Here is a 13267-nt window from a genome sequence, read left to right as displayed (position 1 = left end):
GAAGAGCCAAGAAATACAGCTCATCACTCATTCAAACTTCGTGCTTTTTGGCTGTGTTTTCTGTCTTCTCACCTAAGAGTCCACATGGAAATTGAATTAGCGTGGGGGTTTTTTCACTACCAATTTTTTCACTGAGTGATTGTTACTCTTCTTAGAAAAGCAACAGAAATGTACCATTCTCTCTCACATACAGCTTCTGAATTTTTGACTAAGGGAAATTGTAATTTTGTTAGCTAAGACAGTTTCATAAAACTGTTTAAAGACTGCTGGTCAACTGTATTTCCCTGGCTAGACTATCTCTGGTTCCAGTTCTCATTTATGTTTAGTTTGTATGTCTCCACAGCTTCCACTATCCAAATCTAACTTTATTGCTTCCGTTAACCACTGTGAGACATTACTAGCAGTTCAGTGACAGCCTTTGACAGTGATGTAAGTGCAGTTTGAATGTTAATTAAACTGACACAGTTTATGTTACTTTTAAACCATGGAATAATTTAGGTCTCGACCTCTGCTAAGTAATCATAAAGTAGTAGTTATTTTCACATTTCAAACCCTTTTTTTACTTTTTTGTTCTCAGCCTGTACCATCTTTGAGCCATCTTTACATGGAGGGTATTCCCTGTGTTTCTCTTGAGCCACCTCCACCTCTTCCCCCTCTTCCCCCTGAAGAACCTGAACAGCCACCAAAACCTCCATTTGCTGATGAGGAAGAGGAGGAGGAGATGCTCTTAAGAGAAGAATTACTCAAGTCTCTAGCCAACAAACGTGCTTTCAGAGCTGAGGTACTCTATTGTTTTTTGAATGTAAGCCTCTAGATGGCAATCTTGATCCAGATTTCAATGTGACTTGCTAACGTGAGGCTTACAGGAGTTTTATGCTGCATTTCTGGAGGCTTAAAAAAAATCAAGAGCCACTCTGGAGTTGCAAATTGCACCTTGCCTGTTATTTCTGAAGCAATTAAGAAACTTCAAGGTACTGATAATGGAGTAAGTTCAAGGGAGTGAAGGTTTTCTGCTAGAAAATGTTTACAACTTTTCAACTTTCAGTTAGAAAGTAAAACAAGTAAATTTGTTTCAGCCTTCCAGGAAAAGGAGTTGGGAGAGGTTAATTGTTTCAATTTTTTGTTGTTTTGAGGGTTTCTTTTGGAGTGAAGCTAAACTTGTAGTTTTGGAAGTATATGTTGATTTTGACCATATTTAAAGGTCTCTTGCAGTTGATCTGTGAATACCTGGCCTGTTCTTGTGTGCTATTTTGATATTACTGCAGAATTGCAACATTTGTCTAATACATTTGGATAGTCTGCCTAAGTCACATTTTCAAGTTCCAAAGCATGTATGAAACAGTCTCATTTATACTGATACTTTTCAAAATAGCTATGAGATGGTGTGTATTTCTAAGACTATATTTTTATTTTTTAGGAAACATCAAGTAACAGTGGTCCACCTTCCCCTCCTGTTCCAGACAACTTGCAACCTGTGCCAAGAAGCAATCTGTCTGCCGTCAGTATTAATACTGTGTCTCAGCCACGGGTGCAAAATACAAAGTTTGTTAGAGTACCGAGGCTTCCACGAGCAGTGATCACAGTAAGGAAATACTGGTGCTTCCTACTAATAAGACTATTAGTTGAAACTGAGCTCAGAAGTGAAGAGCAGACTTAGACTTAGGTTTTCTAGTGATACAGCACGGAAGAGTGAAGCTTCAGTTAAGCATCTAAATTATTAGTGACTTTGATAATCCATATTCTGCTCTAGAAAGAATTTGACACTGAAGCAAGAATTTATAGCTGAAGAGAGCATCAAAATATGCCAGCATGCAGTGAACTAAGAGATTGTAAATACAGTTCAGTTATTTTCTCATCCAGACTAGCACAGACACTGTTGCTGAAGCAGAGGTAGTCTTGTTCTTCCTCCTGCACCGGGTCAGCTGGTGTCTCCCTTCCTTTAAAGTGGGGTCTGAAGCACCAGTTCCGTGGCTGAACTTATTTTAACATGCTAGATTGGTTAGAAAACTAACTTCTGTGGGGGGGAAAAGTACTTTTCCTTCTAGGGGGAGTTGAATTTTTTCAGTGGATAGTATATGTACGTCAGAGTTAGCATGTCTGCGAATGTGGCTGGAAGAGAGTATTTGTGAGGAAAGGACCAGTGCCTTGCACGAACATAAACTAGAATTTCACCCGCCTGTCCTGTTGTGGTGAAAAATGATGCAGCTGGACTACATTCAGAAAGTAGTAAATACAGCCCATATCTTGAGAATTGCCCAGAAGGAGTATCAAAAAGAACTGATTGTGGAAATTTGAATATTTTTCATTTTTAAAAATGGTGGTTTTTTTGATGGGGTTAATGCTTTAAGACACTTAGGGCTTTGACAAGGTTCTCTCCTGAGATAAAGGATGTAATGTATAATTACAGTTGTCCAGATCTACCATGAGAGATCAGAGGAGCAGTCCTGGAAATGTGAAATAAGTTGCTTTTTTTCTAAGCTGTAACTCCTAGAGCATTTGAGGTTAATCTAGATTGTCTGTTTGTTTCTGCATTTTTCTTTGTGCTGGAATGGCAGTCACCTGATCTTCAGTGAGCTTTTAAAATTTATGTTGGCAAAAGGTAATTAATCATGATTTCATCTATTTGTTACATTCTATTGGTGTTCTGCCAATTAAACTGCCTGAGCAGCTTGCTGTGAGATCAGCTTAAGTACAACTGTGGGACAAGAGACATCGCAACTGTGTAGCAGAAAGATGAGGGAGTTTTGGTATGTCTGCCACACCATTTCTAATGCAGATTTGATTGGTTGTTACCCACCCCTCAGTTACTTGAAAAAATGTCTTCCAAATGACAGATGATCATTTCAATTGCAATTAAAATAATTAATCACGTATAGGAGTTAGATGTTTGAGATTCATATGCTGTGACCATGGAGCCATAAATGTGCTGCAGATACTTTTGGGGGTAGGTTGAAGATGTTGGAGTACCTTTCATGTTACAGTGTCAAGACTATGTACAATGTTACTGTCATGTGGAGATGTACAAATGCTTATTTTTTTCTTACAATGTGGAATTGGTGTGTGTGATAACAAAAGGAGTTAACCTTTTTCTCATCTTGTAAGTATGTCTTCTGTTACACCTGTGTCTCTAACTTTTTTTTCTAACTACAAAACTTTTTACATTCTTGCTGCAGCTTCCAAAACACAAGTCTGTTGTGGTTACCTTAAATGACTCAGATGACAGTGAGTCTGATGGAGAGCCCTCTAACTCAACTAGCAGTGTGTTTGGAGGACTCGAATCTATGATAAAAGAAGCAAGGAGAAATGTTGAGGTAAATGCTGTCCGGATTTTAATAGGTTTATTTTGTAATAATTTTTCTTTGTATATAGAATCTAAAGTTTAGAATTTGGTCAAGAAATACTGAATTGCATCAGAAGGAGGTAGGAGTGAGTACATTACTCCTGTCTGGACAATTATGTTGTAATTTGGATTGCACAAGCAAATAAAAATTTTTTGTTGAAGATGGCATCCTGAAGATAAAACTTGTAATATATTTTGGTTTGATTTTTTTCAATTAAAATTCAGTGCATTATTAAGCAAAAAAGTACTGGCTTAAAAGATATAACTAACCTTGAAGAGCTTTAAGTTAGTGCTGAAATTCCTCTTATAAATACTACTTGATAGCTGTATTTTAAACTAGTGTGACTGGTACTGACTTGAGTCTCATTGTAACAGGCATCAAAAATCAAAGCCCCTCCAAAATCAGAAAAAGAAAATGATCCGATGAGAACTCCAGAGGCTCTGCCAGAAGATAAGAAAATAGAATACAGACTTCTAAAAGAAGAGATTGCTAGGTACAATTTAGATTAATTGTTAATGTAAAATGTATTTTATCTGTAGCCCTTCACTAGTCTACTTTTGTAACTTGAAGGTAAATCTGGTTTTGAAAACCTTGCCATCACCTTCAGGTTTTTCCCCCATGCAATTTTTGGTAAGACAGCATAGAGGTCTAAAGAAAATCCTTGGATTTAAACTGATTTATAGTAACTGATTGCAGTTGTGGAAAGTACTTTTTCTTTTAACTTGTAACCTTGTCCTGCTACTCTTTTCAGAGATGTAAAAACTCTTGGGAGTACACAGTAAAATGAATGTTGAAGCTACTGAACATCTTTGTTTTGAACATTTCTGTTTCAGTCGTGAGAAACAGCGCTTAATTAAGTCTGATCCAGTGAAGAACAATTCGTCCCCTGCAAATTCTGATGGTGAAGTTGATGGAATTGGGAGAATAGCAGTAGTGACAAAACAAGTCACAGAAGCGGAAGCAAAGCTGAAGAAAAACCGGTATGCATTTCACTGTCAGAAGTCTTACCTTTTGCTTAGCAGGATGAAAAGAATAAATAATATTTTTAAATGTGTAGCTTTTAACAAACAGCAAATGATTGATTTCCTGTTGTCTTGAACTATTCAGCCTTTAATCCTGTTGCTGTGCAAAAGGAATTGTGTTGTAGTGCCAGTCTGGTTTTTGCTAGGTATGATTTGTCATGCTAACTGTTTTCAGCTGTTTATGTTCAGTGACAAATATGATTTGTGCCACCTAATATGGCTTTTCTCTTGTGGCATGCCTTTTCCATGTTTCTCACCCTAATTTCAAGTTATGGTTGGAAGTAAAAGTGCTTTGCATCCTCTACTCAGCTTCTCTTGCCACTTGATTATTACTGTATGGTCGTTTGAACAAACTGGTTTGTGGTCAGTCATCAGCTGAAGGACAGTATTCCCTCCTCTCTTTATCCACACCCATCTACCTAAGTGTTTATCTTGCTTCCTTTGACACATAGCTTTTTGTATTTATCTACTCTATTGTTGTGCCATAATTTTATGGCTTGTAATCCAGTAATGTGTGTATGTGCCCTAAGATGGAAGTAGGTTGTTACTTAACAGAAAGCAAGAACATGTGTTTTGGTTGTCATTATATTAAAAACAGTATTAAAGATAGAACATTTGCTTACCTTCCTCTGTTCTTGTACCTACATCTGCATTATACTTACATGCTGAACTTGGGATGATGAAATGTACTGTACTGGCAGTATTTACTGTCTTATGGATGTTAGGACTATCTGGAGAGGCTTAATGTGTAGTCTGTTTATAAGTGAGGAGAGCTGTGTTCTTAATTAACTGGAGTTTTGGAGGAGCAGCAGTAGCTCTAAGCAATTTACCTTTGGAAAATATTGTTACATTCCTTTTCTACTTTCAGAATGCTGTTGATGAAGGATGAGTCTGTCTTGAAAAATTTGTTGCAACAACAGGCCAAGAAGAGAGAGAATGTTCGAATTGCTGAAAATAAAATTAACAAACTGTCTGAACAGCTACAAGCAACAGAGAAGATCTTGAATGCTAACAAGGCATTTCTCAAGAGGATTCAGGAGCATGTAACTTGCACTCTGAAATATTTTTGTTTCCTAGAGCTGGAAATCTTAAAAAGGGATGCCTGATTTTTGGAGGCAGTAGGCTTTCTTTGAATTAATTATTAATTCCCATCTAGTTATATTATGTCTCATTAATTCCATGTAATTATATTTTAGTATCTGGTCATATCTGTAAATTTGCATCTTGCTGTAATATTTAGTTTTTATTTTTATTTTTTCAGATACATAAAGTTCAACAACGAGTTACAGTAAAAAAAGCTCTGGCATTAAAATATGGAGAAGAACTTGCTCGAGCAAAAGCAGTAGCAAGTAAGGAAATTGGCAAACGAAAGCTAGAGCAAGATCATCTTGGTGTAAGTTAGCATGCTTTTAAACCGAACTACTTGGAAAAGAGTATAAATTTTGATTAACAAAGTTCAAGTGGAATTTTAGGAAAACATTTCAGAAACAATGTAGGGAATGTTCCTACTGGGTTTTGTGCATTTTTGAGAATTCAGCAAAAAAGGCATTAATGATTTGAGGAAGAAAACTCTTCAAAACCTTTATTTCTGTGCTAGGGGAATGCCATTCATAGATAAGTAATAAGAGGAGCTGTATGGCTGTGAAAGAACAAAGAAAATACTTTGCTGTCTGTAGACATCAATGGTCTTGTTAAAACTATCAGGCAAAGTTGCTGCAGAGGGGATCGGATATTGTTTTGAAAAATATACGAAAAAAAGGCTAAAATATTTTTGTCAGTTTTAGTGCTGCCACTCCCAACATCATTGTGTGTACTCGTTTTATAGCTCGCCTTTTAAGTGGGGCCAGAACTTCTGTTGAAGCCCCATACATGATGTAGGGTAATTTTTACTGCACAACCTGCAAATCTGCCAGTTGAATTGTGGAAAACTCTTACGTGGTTTTTCTGCTGTTTGGTGAAATCTTCAGGCAGGAGTTTAAAATGTTATTATAAGCTCTGAATTAAATACCTTGCTTATGTTTTTACCTCCTGTCAATAGATCAGTAGATGAGAAGATTGAAATAAAGAGAATTTTTTTCTTTTCAGCCAAGCAAAATGTTGAAATTGGATACCTCCCCTGCATCAAGTCCAAAAAAGCCTTCAGCAGAATTGATTGCACTAGAGAAAAAACGACTGCAGCAACTAGAGTATGAATATGCTCTAAAGATTCAGAAGTTGAAGGAGGCCCGTGCACTTCAAACCAAGGAACAATCAAATACTGCACCTCATGTAGAAGAGGAATCTGAGTTTGCATTACCTCAGCCATCACTTCATGATCTTACACAGGACAAATTGACTTTGGACAGTGAAGAAAATTACTTTGATGATGAAGTTTTGTCTAATTCAAACAGAGAACGAAGGAGATCTTTCAGAGAATCAAATTCTTTTACTAAACCAAATCTTAAACACATGGACACTCCAAAACAAGAAAGTATAAACAAACTTTCTAAAAAGGCTTCAGAGGAGCCTGAGCTGTTCCTTGGGTTGAATATTGATGAACTGAAAAAACTTTATGCTAAAGCTGACAGCTTGAAAGAACTGCTAATGAAAAGTACTGCCTGTATTGTGCCTAAGGAAGATCTGTTGTGTGGTCAGGTAAATGTTTTACAACTAAACATGAAGCTTGTCTTTATTAGGTGGTATTGCAATTGCTGTATATCTGTTTATCTATTTCCTAGGAAATTTCAGTGGACATGGATTTTTTTACATCACAAAGTAAACAAGCTGAAGTGAAACCATTTCCATTTGGACCATATCATAGTCCTCTTCTACTGTTTAAATCCTACAGGTATGAAGACTGTATCAGCTCTTTGACTAATGCATAGGTGTTCTTGTTCGAATGTTCTTCAGGGCTGTTCCTTGATACCCAGGCATGTACACAAAGACAAGTCCTAGTGAGAAACGTGGCTATCCCTAAACAATATTGTCTGGTCTAGGGAATCTAATCATTTTATTCAGTCATTTTTTCCATGCAATATGCTGCTTTTACAGTGTATTGCACAGTTTGATACAACTGAGTTAAAAAAATACTCAAGCATTTGAGATCAGGATTTTTATATGAATAATGCAAATCTAAGAAGCATATTTCAATTATGCAGTCTTTGAACTTGGCTAGGATTTACATTGTCTGAGTCAAAATTGGCTCAATCATCTATTTTTGGATTCGTGCTCAGTGGAAAGAGGCATAATCACAGTGATTCATCTTGACTTGACAGTAACATCTGCAAGTGTAATCAATTTGGAACATCTGTCTTTTGACTAAAGAGAACTTTGTTCCTGCACATCAAATTTTAGAAAACAAAAGTCTGGAATTTAAACTGGAGTAGTTGTATCCTACCATGTGCTTCAGGTTTTTTATTGCTTTGCTCTTAAGTAGTGGAAGATGGAGTATGCCATCTTTGCAGGAGTATTCATTTTGAGTTGCAGGTTATGACTTCAATTCCTGAAGGAGCTAGAGATCCCAAAATTGCTGTAGTGAAACTTTAGCTAAAGATTTAAAATAAGCATTAGTCTGCTTAGCTACGACTGGTTTTGGTTTTTTATACATTCTAAGGCTGATACATTGTTCTTTTGTTCTACTGTTTCTTCAAGTTCATCTTTAACAGTTCCCTGTACACTTCTGTTTGATGTTGGTCTTACTCTGACTAGAGGATGAGATTTTCTATACTGAAATGCACTTTCATTAGTTTGCTTTCTGTACTGGGTTTTTACTGCACTTCCTGTTTTCGTATTCCTGAAGTTCTGCACCTAAAGAAGAGAATGCTAGAGGAGAGCTTAATTAGATTGAGAAGTACTCCTTTGTTCCCTTCCTCTCCCTCTTGTTTTTAGCCTGTAGGTTAATGATGCTTTTGGTTAGTAGCAGGGTTTTGGAAATAATGAGATTTAATACAGAAAGTGATTTTTAATTACTTTTTAGAAAACTGATGTCTTGCCTTGTGCTGTACTTTTATGACAATAATTCACTGTTTCATTTTAGGTTTAGTCCTTATTTTCGTACGAAGGAAAAGCTGTTCCTCAGTTCAATAACGTATAGTAATATGATTGAGCCCAAACAGTGTTTCTGCCGCTTTGATTTAACAGGCACGTGTAATGATGACGACTGTCAGTGGTGAGTACTTTTTAATTTTCTTGACTTAAACTAAACCTCTCTTCTAAATGTCTGACTCTTGAGTCCGAAATAAGTATGGTTTTCTTTTCTTTGAAAGATCTGGGTATGTGATCCTATGCACAAGTTCTAGACAAGGTTATTTTTAATACTCTATTGCAGATACTTAGTTGGAAGAAAAACTCCTTTCATCTAAGCCATGAAAAAAGAGAAGGCTCTTTAGATGTACATTTAGAAAAGTAGTATGGCCTGTTATAGAATATTTCACCTTTTTCTAGTAGTTTAAATGGAACTGGTCTCATACAACTTCAGCATAACTTTAACTCATTGTAGAACCTCACATAGTGGTTGATACTATTAAGCACACTTGAGATGAAAAGTGTATATCAAATACATGATTAAGTAAAACAATAATAATATTGTAATAATTTAATTCTAGTTTCATTGGAAAATACTGGCTAAATTTGTTTCCTTAAAGGCTGATGTTAAATTTTATTAAAAATTAATTTATTTAACAGTGTTGTGCAGTGTATTTACAAGTGGATATGAATTGGTTAGGAATGAACTCAGTATGGAAACTTAGCTACTGGAAAAATAGGAGTGAACTTTATTCTGGATCAGCTTTAAGCTGTTGTCATCAAACCATTGTTTGACTCTTTAAAATACAAAGCGATAACTAATTCTTATAATTGCCTTATTTGAACCAGAAGGTTCTAAGTGCTGTGGTTTTGTGTTATTGCAAAATGAGTGTGTAGACATGTAATTTAAAGAGTAAGGCTGTAGTGAAATAATGAGGACTAGGATTAAGTTACTTACGTAGGTTTAAGTTTAGGAAAGGTCTAGGTATATTTAACCAAACATCAAAGCAAACAATAGGTTTTTTTGTGGGTATTGTTTTCTTTATGCCTCACCCAAGTGTGTACTAAAACTTTCATAATAATTTGTTGCTATGATAAATGTATTAATTGCTTATTTATTCGTTTTAGGCAGCACATGAAAGATTGCACTCTTAGCCGTAAGCAGCTCTTTCAGGATATTCTGTCTTACAACTTGGAACTGATTGGCTGTTCAGAAAAAAGCACTGATGAGGAAATCAGCGCTGCCACAGGTTATTAAGAGTCTTTTATTCTTTTTTGTATCTAAAAATTCATTTCTGAAGGAATAGGTTTCAGTAAAAGCTGTGGGTGCAAGGACTTTGATGTGAAGCGATGTATAAGATACAGCTATATGAAGTTTCTTTTGTTGTCCATTTCTACCCTTTGTAGTGGGTAGTTACTTAGTTACCTTGTTATCTTACAAAATGAAAACAATCACTGATCTAAAAAATATTTCACTCAAAAAAATATAATTGCTGCAATTCAGGGTGTTGGGGAGCAGTGAGCATGGAATCTTTACTCTCCTCTTCCTCCATTCTTTCTGTAACTACTGGACTGACCTGTTTTGGTGGAGCTGGAATTTTATAACAGTGCCTTTGCCATATAGGCAAGTTGCAAAACAGAACTTCCTTCTTTTTCATTTCTTTGTGCTAGTGTGTTAAATTGCCATGCATCTTAAAGCAGTCATAGTTCATAATTTTAGCATAGATTGTATTAAATTGCTGTTAAGTTGCTTAACTGTTTTCATCCATATGCTTATCTTAAGCTACACGTATTCTTGTTTCAGAAAAATATGTTGAAAAACTTTTTGGTATAAACAGAGATCGTATGTCAGTGGATCAGATGGCTGTTCTTCTGGCCAGCAATGTCAATGAGAGTAAAAGTCACAGTAAGTAACTTGGTAGATTAAATGCAATATATATAAACTTTTTAAAATTATGTAAGTACCTCGATGATTTTGTAAACCAAGAATATTTTTTCTTATTGTTGCTTAGTTTATTTATCTTAGTATTATAAATTCTGATTATGGTGAATTCAAGACAATACAGAGTTTGTTTTAAGGCAATAATATAATAGCTTTTGAGTTCCATTTGTAGCCTTTATTTATGCACTTAGGCACAATAAATTTTAAATGAGTGGTATTGAAATTTATACACTTCCGTTGAACTCACAGAATCTTTTTATCTAAAACCTTTATCAGGAAAAATATTTTACTCTTGAATACAGAAAAGTGAAAGAGTTTCTACTACTTTATTTACAGCACCTCCACATACAACTTGGAAAGAGAAGCGGAAATGGAGACCAAAGTACTGGAGAAAACCTCTGTTAGATAGTAGCAGCAGTGAAGAGGAACAGTTTGTTGGACCTATTAAATATGGTAATCTGGATGTGTGGTGGCCTTTAAAAAGAGTACTGGGGGAAAATACCCACCCACTTCGTTCTAACACTTGGTTTTTAAAGTGGTTCTTGAGAAAATCAGTGCTTTTAATAGTTCTCTTGACTTTATACTTCCTGTATGCAAACTTTATTTTACCTAAATTTATGGGTAAAGGTTGACCTACACTTGTAATTCTATTAGATTTTTTCCTTTAATGTGACTGGAAATTAAGGTGGAATTTGTAATTACCTGTTCTCAAAAGGAACATAAAGACCTTTTTCCCTAGAATGTTTCAGCCTTGCCAATACACCCCTGGGATTTTAAAAAAAAATTTATTTTCCCTCAGCATCCCCACCTTCTCCTTCCCCTTCCCCCCGAACTTTAAGTAGAAGAACATCAGTGTTCAGTTATGCTAAATTTTTACAGAGTTAGTATTTGCTGTGAGCTCAGGAGTTAAAAAAAGCTGCTGTTAAACAGCATTTTGAAGCTGCTAGAGCATCAGTAACCTGGCAGTGTTTCACACGTGACTCTTGCAAGTAGGAGCTTTAGCATTTGTTAGCAGATCCCCTAAAAAGGATTTTTTGAGACTCAGAATTGAGAAAAATTTTTCTTTGTCAAATGTGTCTAGTTCCTAATGGTGCCTAATGATCTGCCTCAGCTGGTGTCTGTTGATCAAGGCAGCCTTTGCTGCTATTTATTTCCTTCCTTCACATTTGAAATATAACCAGTTCTCTACAGGCAATACAGTTTGAAGGATGCTGGATAATGCTATTTAGTTCTGATCAATGGCTATGCTTGAAATATATAAATGCCACCTCTTGTGAGAGTTGGAGATCACTACTGTTTTGAAAAGGAAAATTTTTTTTTCTAAAATTTGTATATTATTTACAGCCCATCCCACAGAACATAAAAAAAGAGTTCCAGTGCTTGATGCTGTGGTGACTCCAGATGATGTCCGGTATTTTACAAGTGAGACTGATGACATTTCCAACTTGGAAGCAAGTGTCCAAGAAAACCCCTGTGATGTACAGCTTTGGATTAAACTTGCATATAAATACTTGAATCAAAATGAAGGGTATGTCGCTACATTTTAGACACTTGCTACCTATTAGCTATTTACCTATAATGCTATGATAAAGTTTCCTACTTAATGTTAAAGACCTTCCTCCAACAATGGCACAAATAATTTATTACTTTAATCCAGGTTAAAAAATAGATTAGATTATATTTCCTACTGTATTTAGTATAGTATATGAGTAATAAATTACACTGATGGTTTATCTTTGGGTAGGTTCTGATTCAGAGCAGAAGTTGATGGAAGGTAGTGTGGGAGAAGTAATTGTTCATGTTTGAAGAGTGCTCAGTGTAATATTACAGTGGAATGTTACAGTAAAGGTGGGCCAGTGAACTCAAATCATTCTCTGCAGAGTGGATGGCTGGAATAATGTTTGAAATTACTTTCATCAGCAAACTTTCTTATAAGAACAGTTCTGCTAGTTGGTTTTATTCCTGTAGAAATGGTCTAATTGAGCACTTGGTTTCTTATTTTGTGATTTTTTTTTTTTAACGTTGGTTTTCTAAGTTTCTCTAGCTTCTCTTCCTTAAACTTACACTGCAGGGTACCGTGTTTCTATTGGGAATCAGATCATTTCAATAAAGATTCTGTCATGGTGGTTTCATCCATTTTGATGATTAACCTCAATTTTAAGTGAGGTACAGCTGAGCAACTGCAACAGGAAGCAAGGGGAATGGAGAGGAGCAGATCTACTTTAAAAGCCTTGTTTAAACTGTGGATAATGGAAAATGTAGGAAAAAATCAGTTTAGCTGTATCAATAGGTGCCTGAGCAGTAGAAGGGGTAGAACTGGAAAGACCAGTAATCAAAGTATTACCAGCAAGTGGCAGCATGAGAAGAGCATGCCTTCTAAAAATAAGTGTACTTGGGAAACAACCAAGAAAAGGGAGAAAACCTGGTGGAAGATATGCATCCTTTTCATAAAACAGCCACTTCTCCCATTCCCCACTTCCTCAGTACTCTGAAAAAATTTGACTGCTGTAGCAGGTGAAAGTAGTGGCATTGGGAAAGCTTCAGACATATGCATGGTTAACTGTGTTAGGGTTTTTTTTGAGACTTGTGTTTTTCTTCTCATAAATGTCCATGCAAAATAATTTCTAAAGATGATTTCAGAACAAATGGGACCTCAGAAGTATTCTGTGGTTTTATGCAAGATGTATTTATGAATTAAAGCTCAGCTCTGTGTTTTGCAGTATAGTCAGTTATTTCAGCTAATCATATATTACTTGGTGGGTGTCATCTCATGATTCGTTATCTCAAAAAAGCAAATTTCTTTTTTTTTAATGTCTTAGAGAACCTGCATGGTATGCTGAAGTAAAGGCTTATGTTTAGTGACTGTAGAAAATTTCATTCTTTTACTATTACTTATTAAATATTTAATAAAAATTCAGCTTACTTTACTACATTCTTAAAATCCCTACTTAAGTCCTTAA

The 13267-nt window shown here is 35.7% G+C and overlaps 1 protein-coding gene across 7 annotated transcripts in view; it reads left to right on the top strand.

Annotated features, from left to right (window-relative positions):
• ZFC3H1 (zinc finger C3H1-type containing) overlaps window positions 1-13267 on the top strand; it is a 41693-nt gene that overhangs the window by 13200 nt on the left and 15226 nt on the right. For all 7 annotated transcript variants that reach the window (XR_011147065.1, XM_068999087.1, XM_068999086.1 and 4 more), the window contains 14 exons: window positions 578-781; window positions 1418-1582; window positions 3174-3311; window positions 3716-3834; window positions 4175-4321; window positions 5232-5406; window positions 5625-5756; window positions 6449-6997; window positions 7081-7190; window positions 8379-8510; window positions 9494-9615; window positions 10170-10271; window positions 10644-10760; window positions 11652-11835. Coding sequence is in view for 6 of the 7 variants with exons in the window: in XM_068999087.1 (XP_068855188.1) it covers window positions 578-781; window positions 1418-1582; window positions 3174-3311; window positions 3716-3834; window positions 4175-4321; window positions 5232-5406; window positions 5625-5756; window positions 6449-6997; window positions 7081-7190; window positions 8379-8510; window positions 9494-9615; window positions 10170-10271; window positions 10644-10760; window positions 11652-11835 (2396 nt within the window). In the remaining variant the exon portion in view is untranslated. The remainder of the gene's footprint in view (window positions 1-577; window positions 782-1417; window positions 1583-3173; window positions 3312-3715; window positions 3835-4174; window positions 4322-5231; window positions 5407-5624; window positions 5757-6448; window positions 6998-7080; window positions 7191-8378; window positions 8511-9493; window positions 9616-10169; window positions 10272-10643; window positions 10761-11651; window positions 11836-13267) is intronic.

The sequence above is a fragment of the Aphelocoma coerulescens genome, chromosome 1A, assembly GCF_041296385.1.
Source record: "Aphelocoma coerulescens isolate FSJ_1873_10779 chromosome 1A, UR_Acoe_1.0, whole genome shotgun sequence".
In the NCBI taxonomy this organism is placed as follows: domain Eukaryota; kingdom Metazoa; phylum Chordata; class Aves; order Passeriformes; family Corvidae; genus Aphelocoma; species Aphelocoma coerulescens.
Note: the sequence above shows the minus strand (reverse complement) of the source record. Positions and strands in the feature narration are given on the sequence as shown.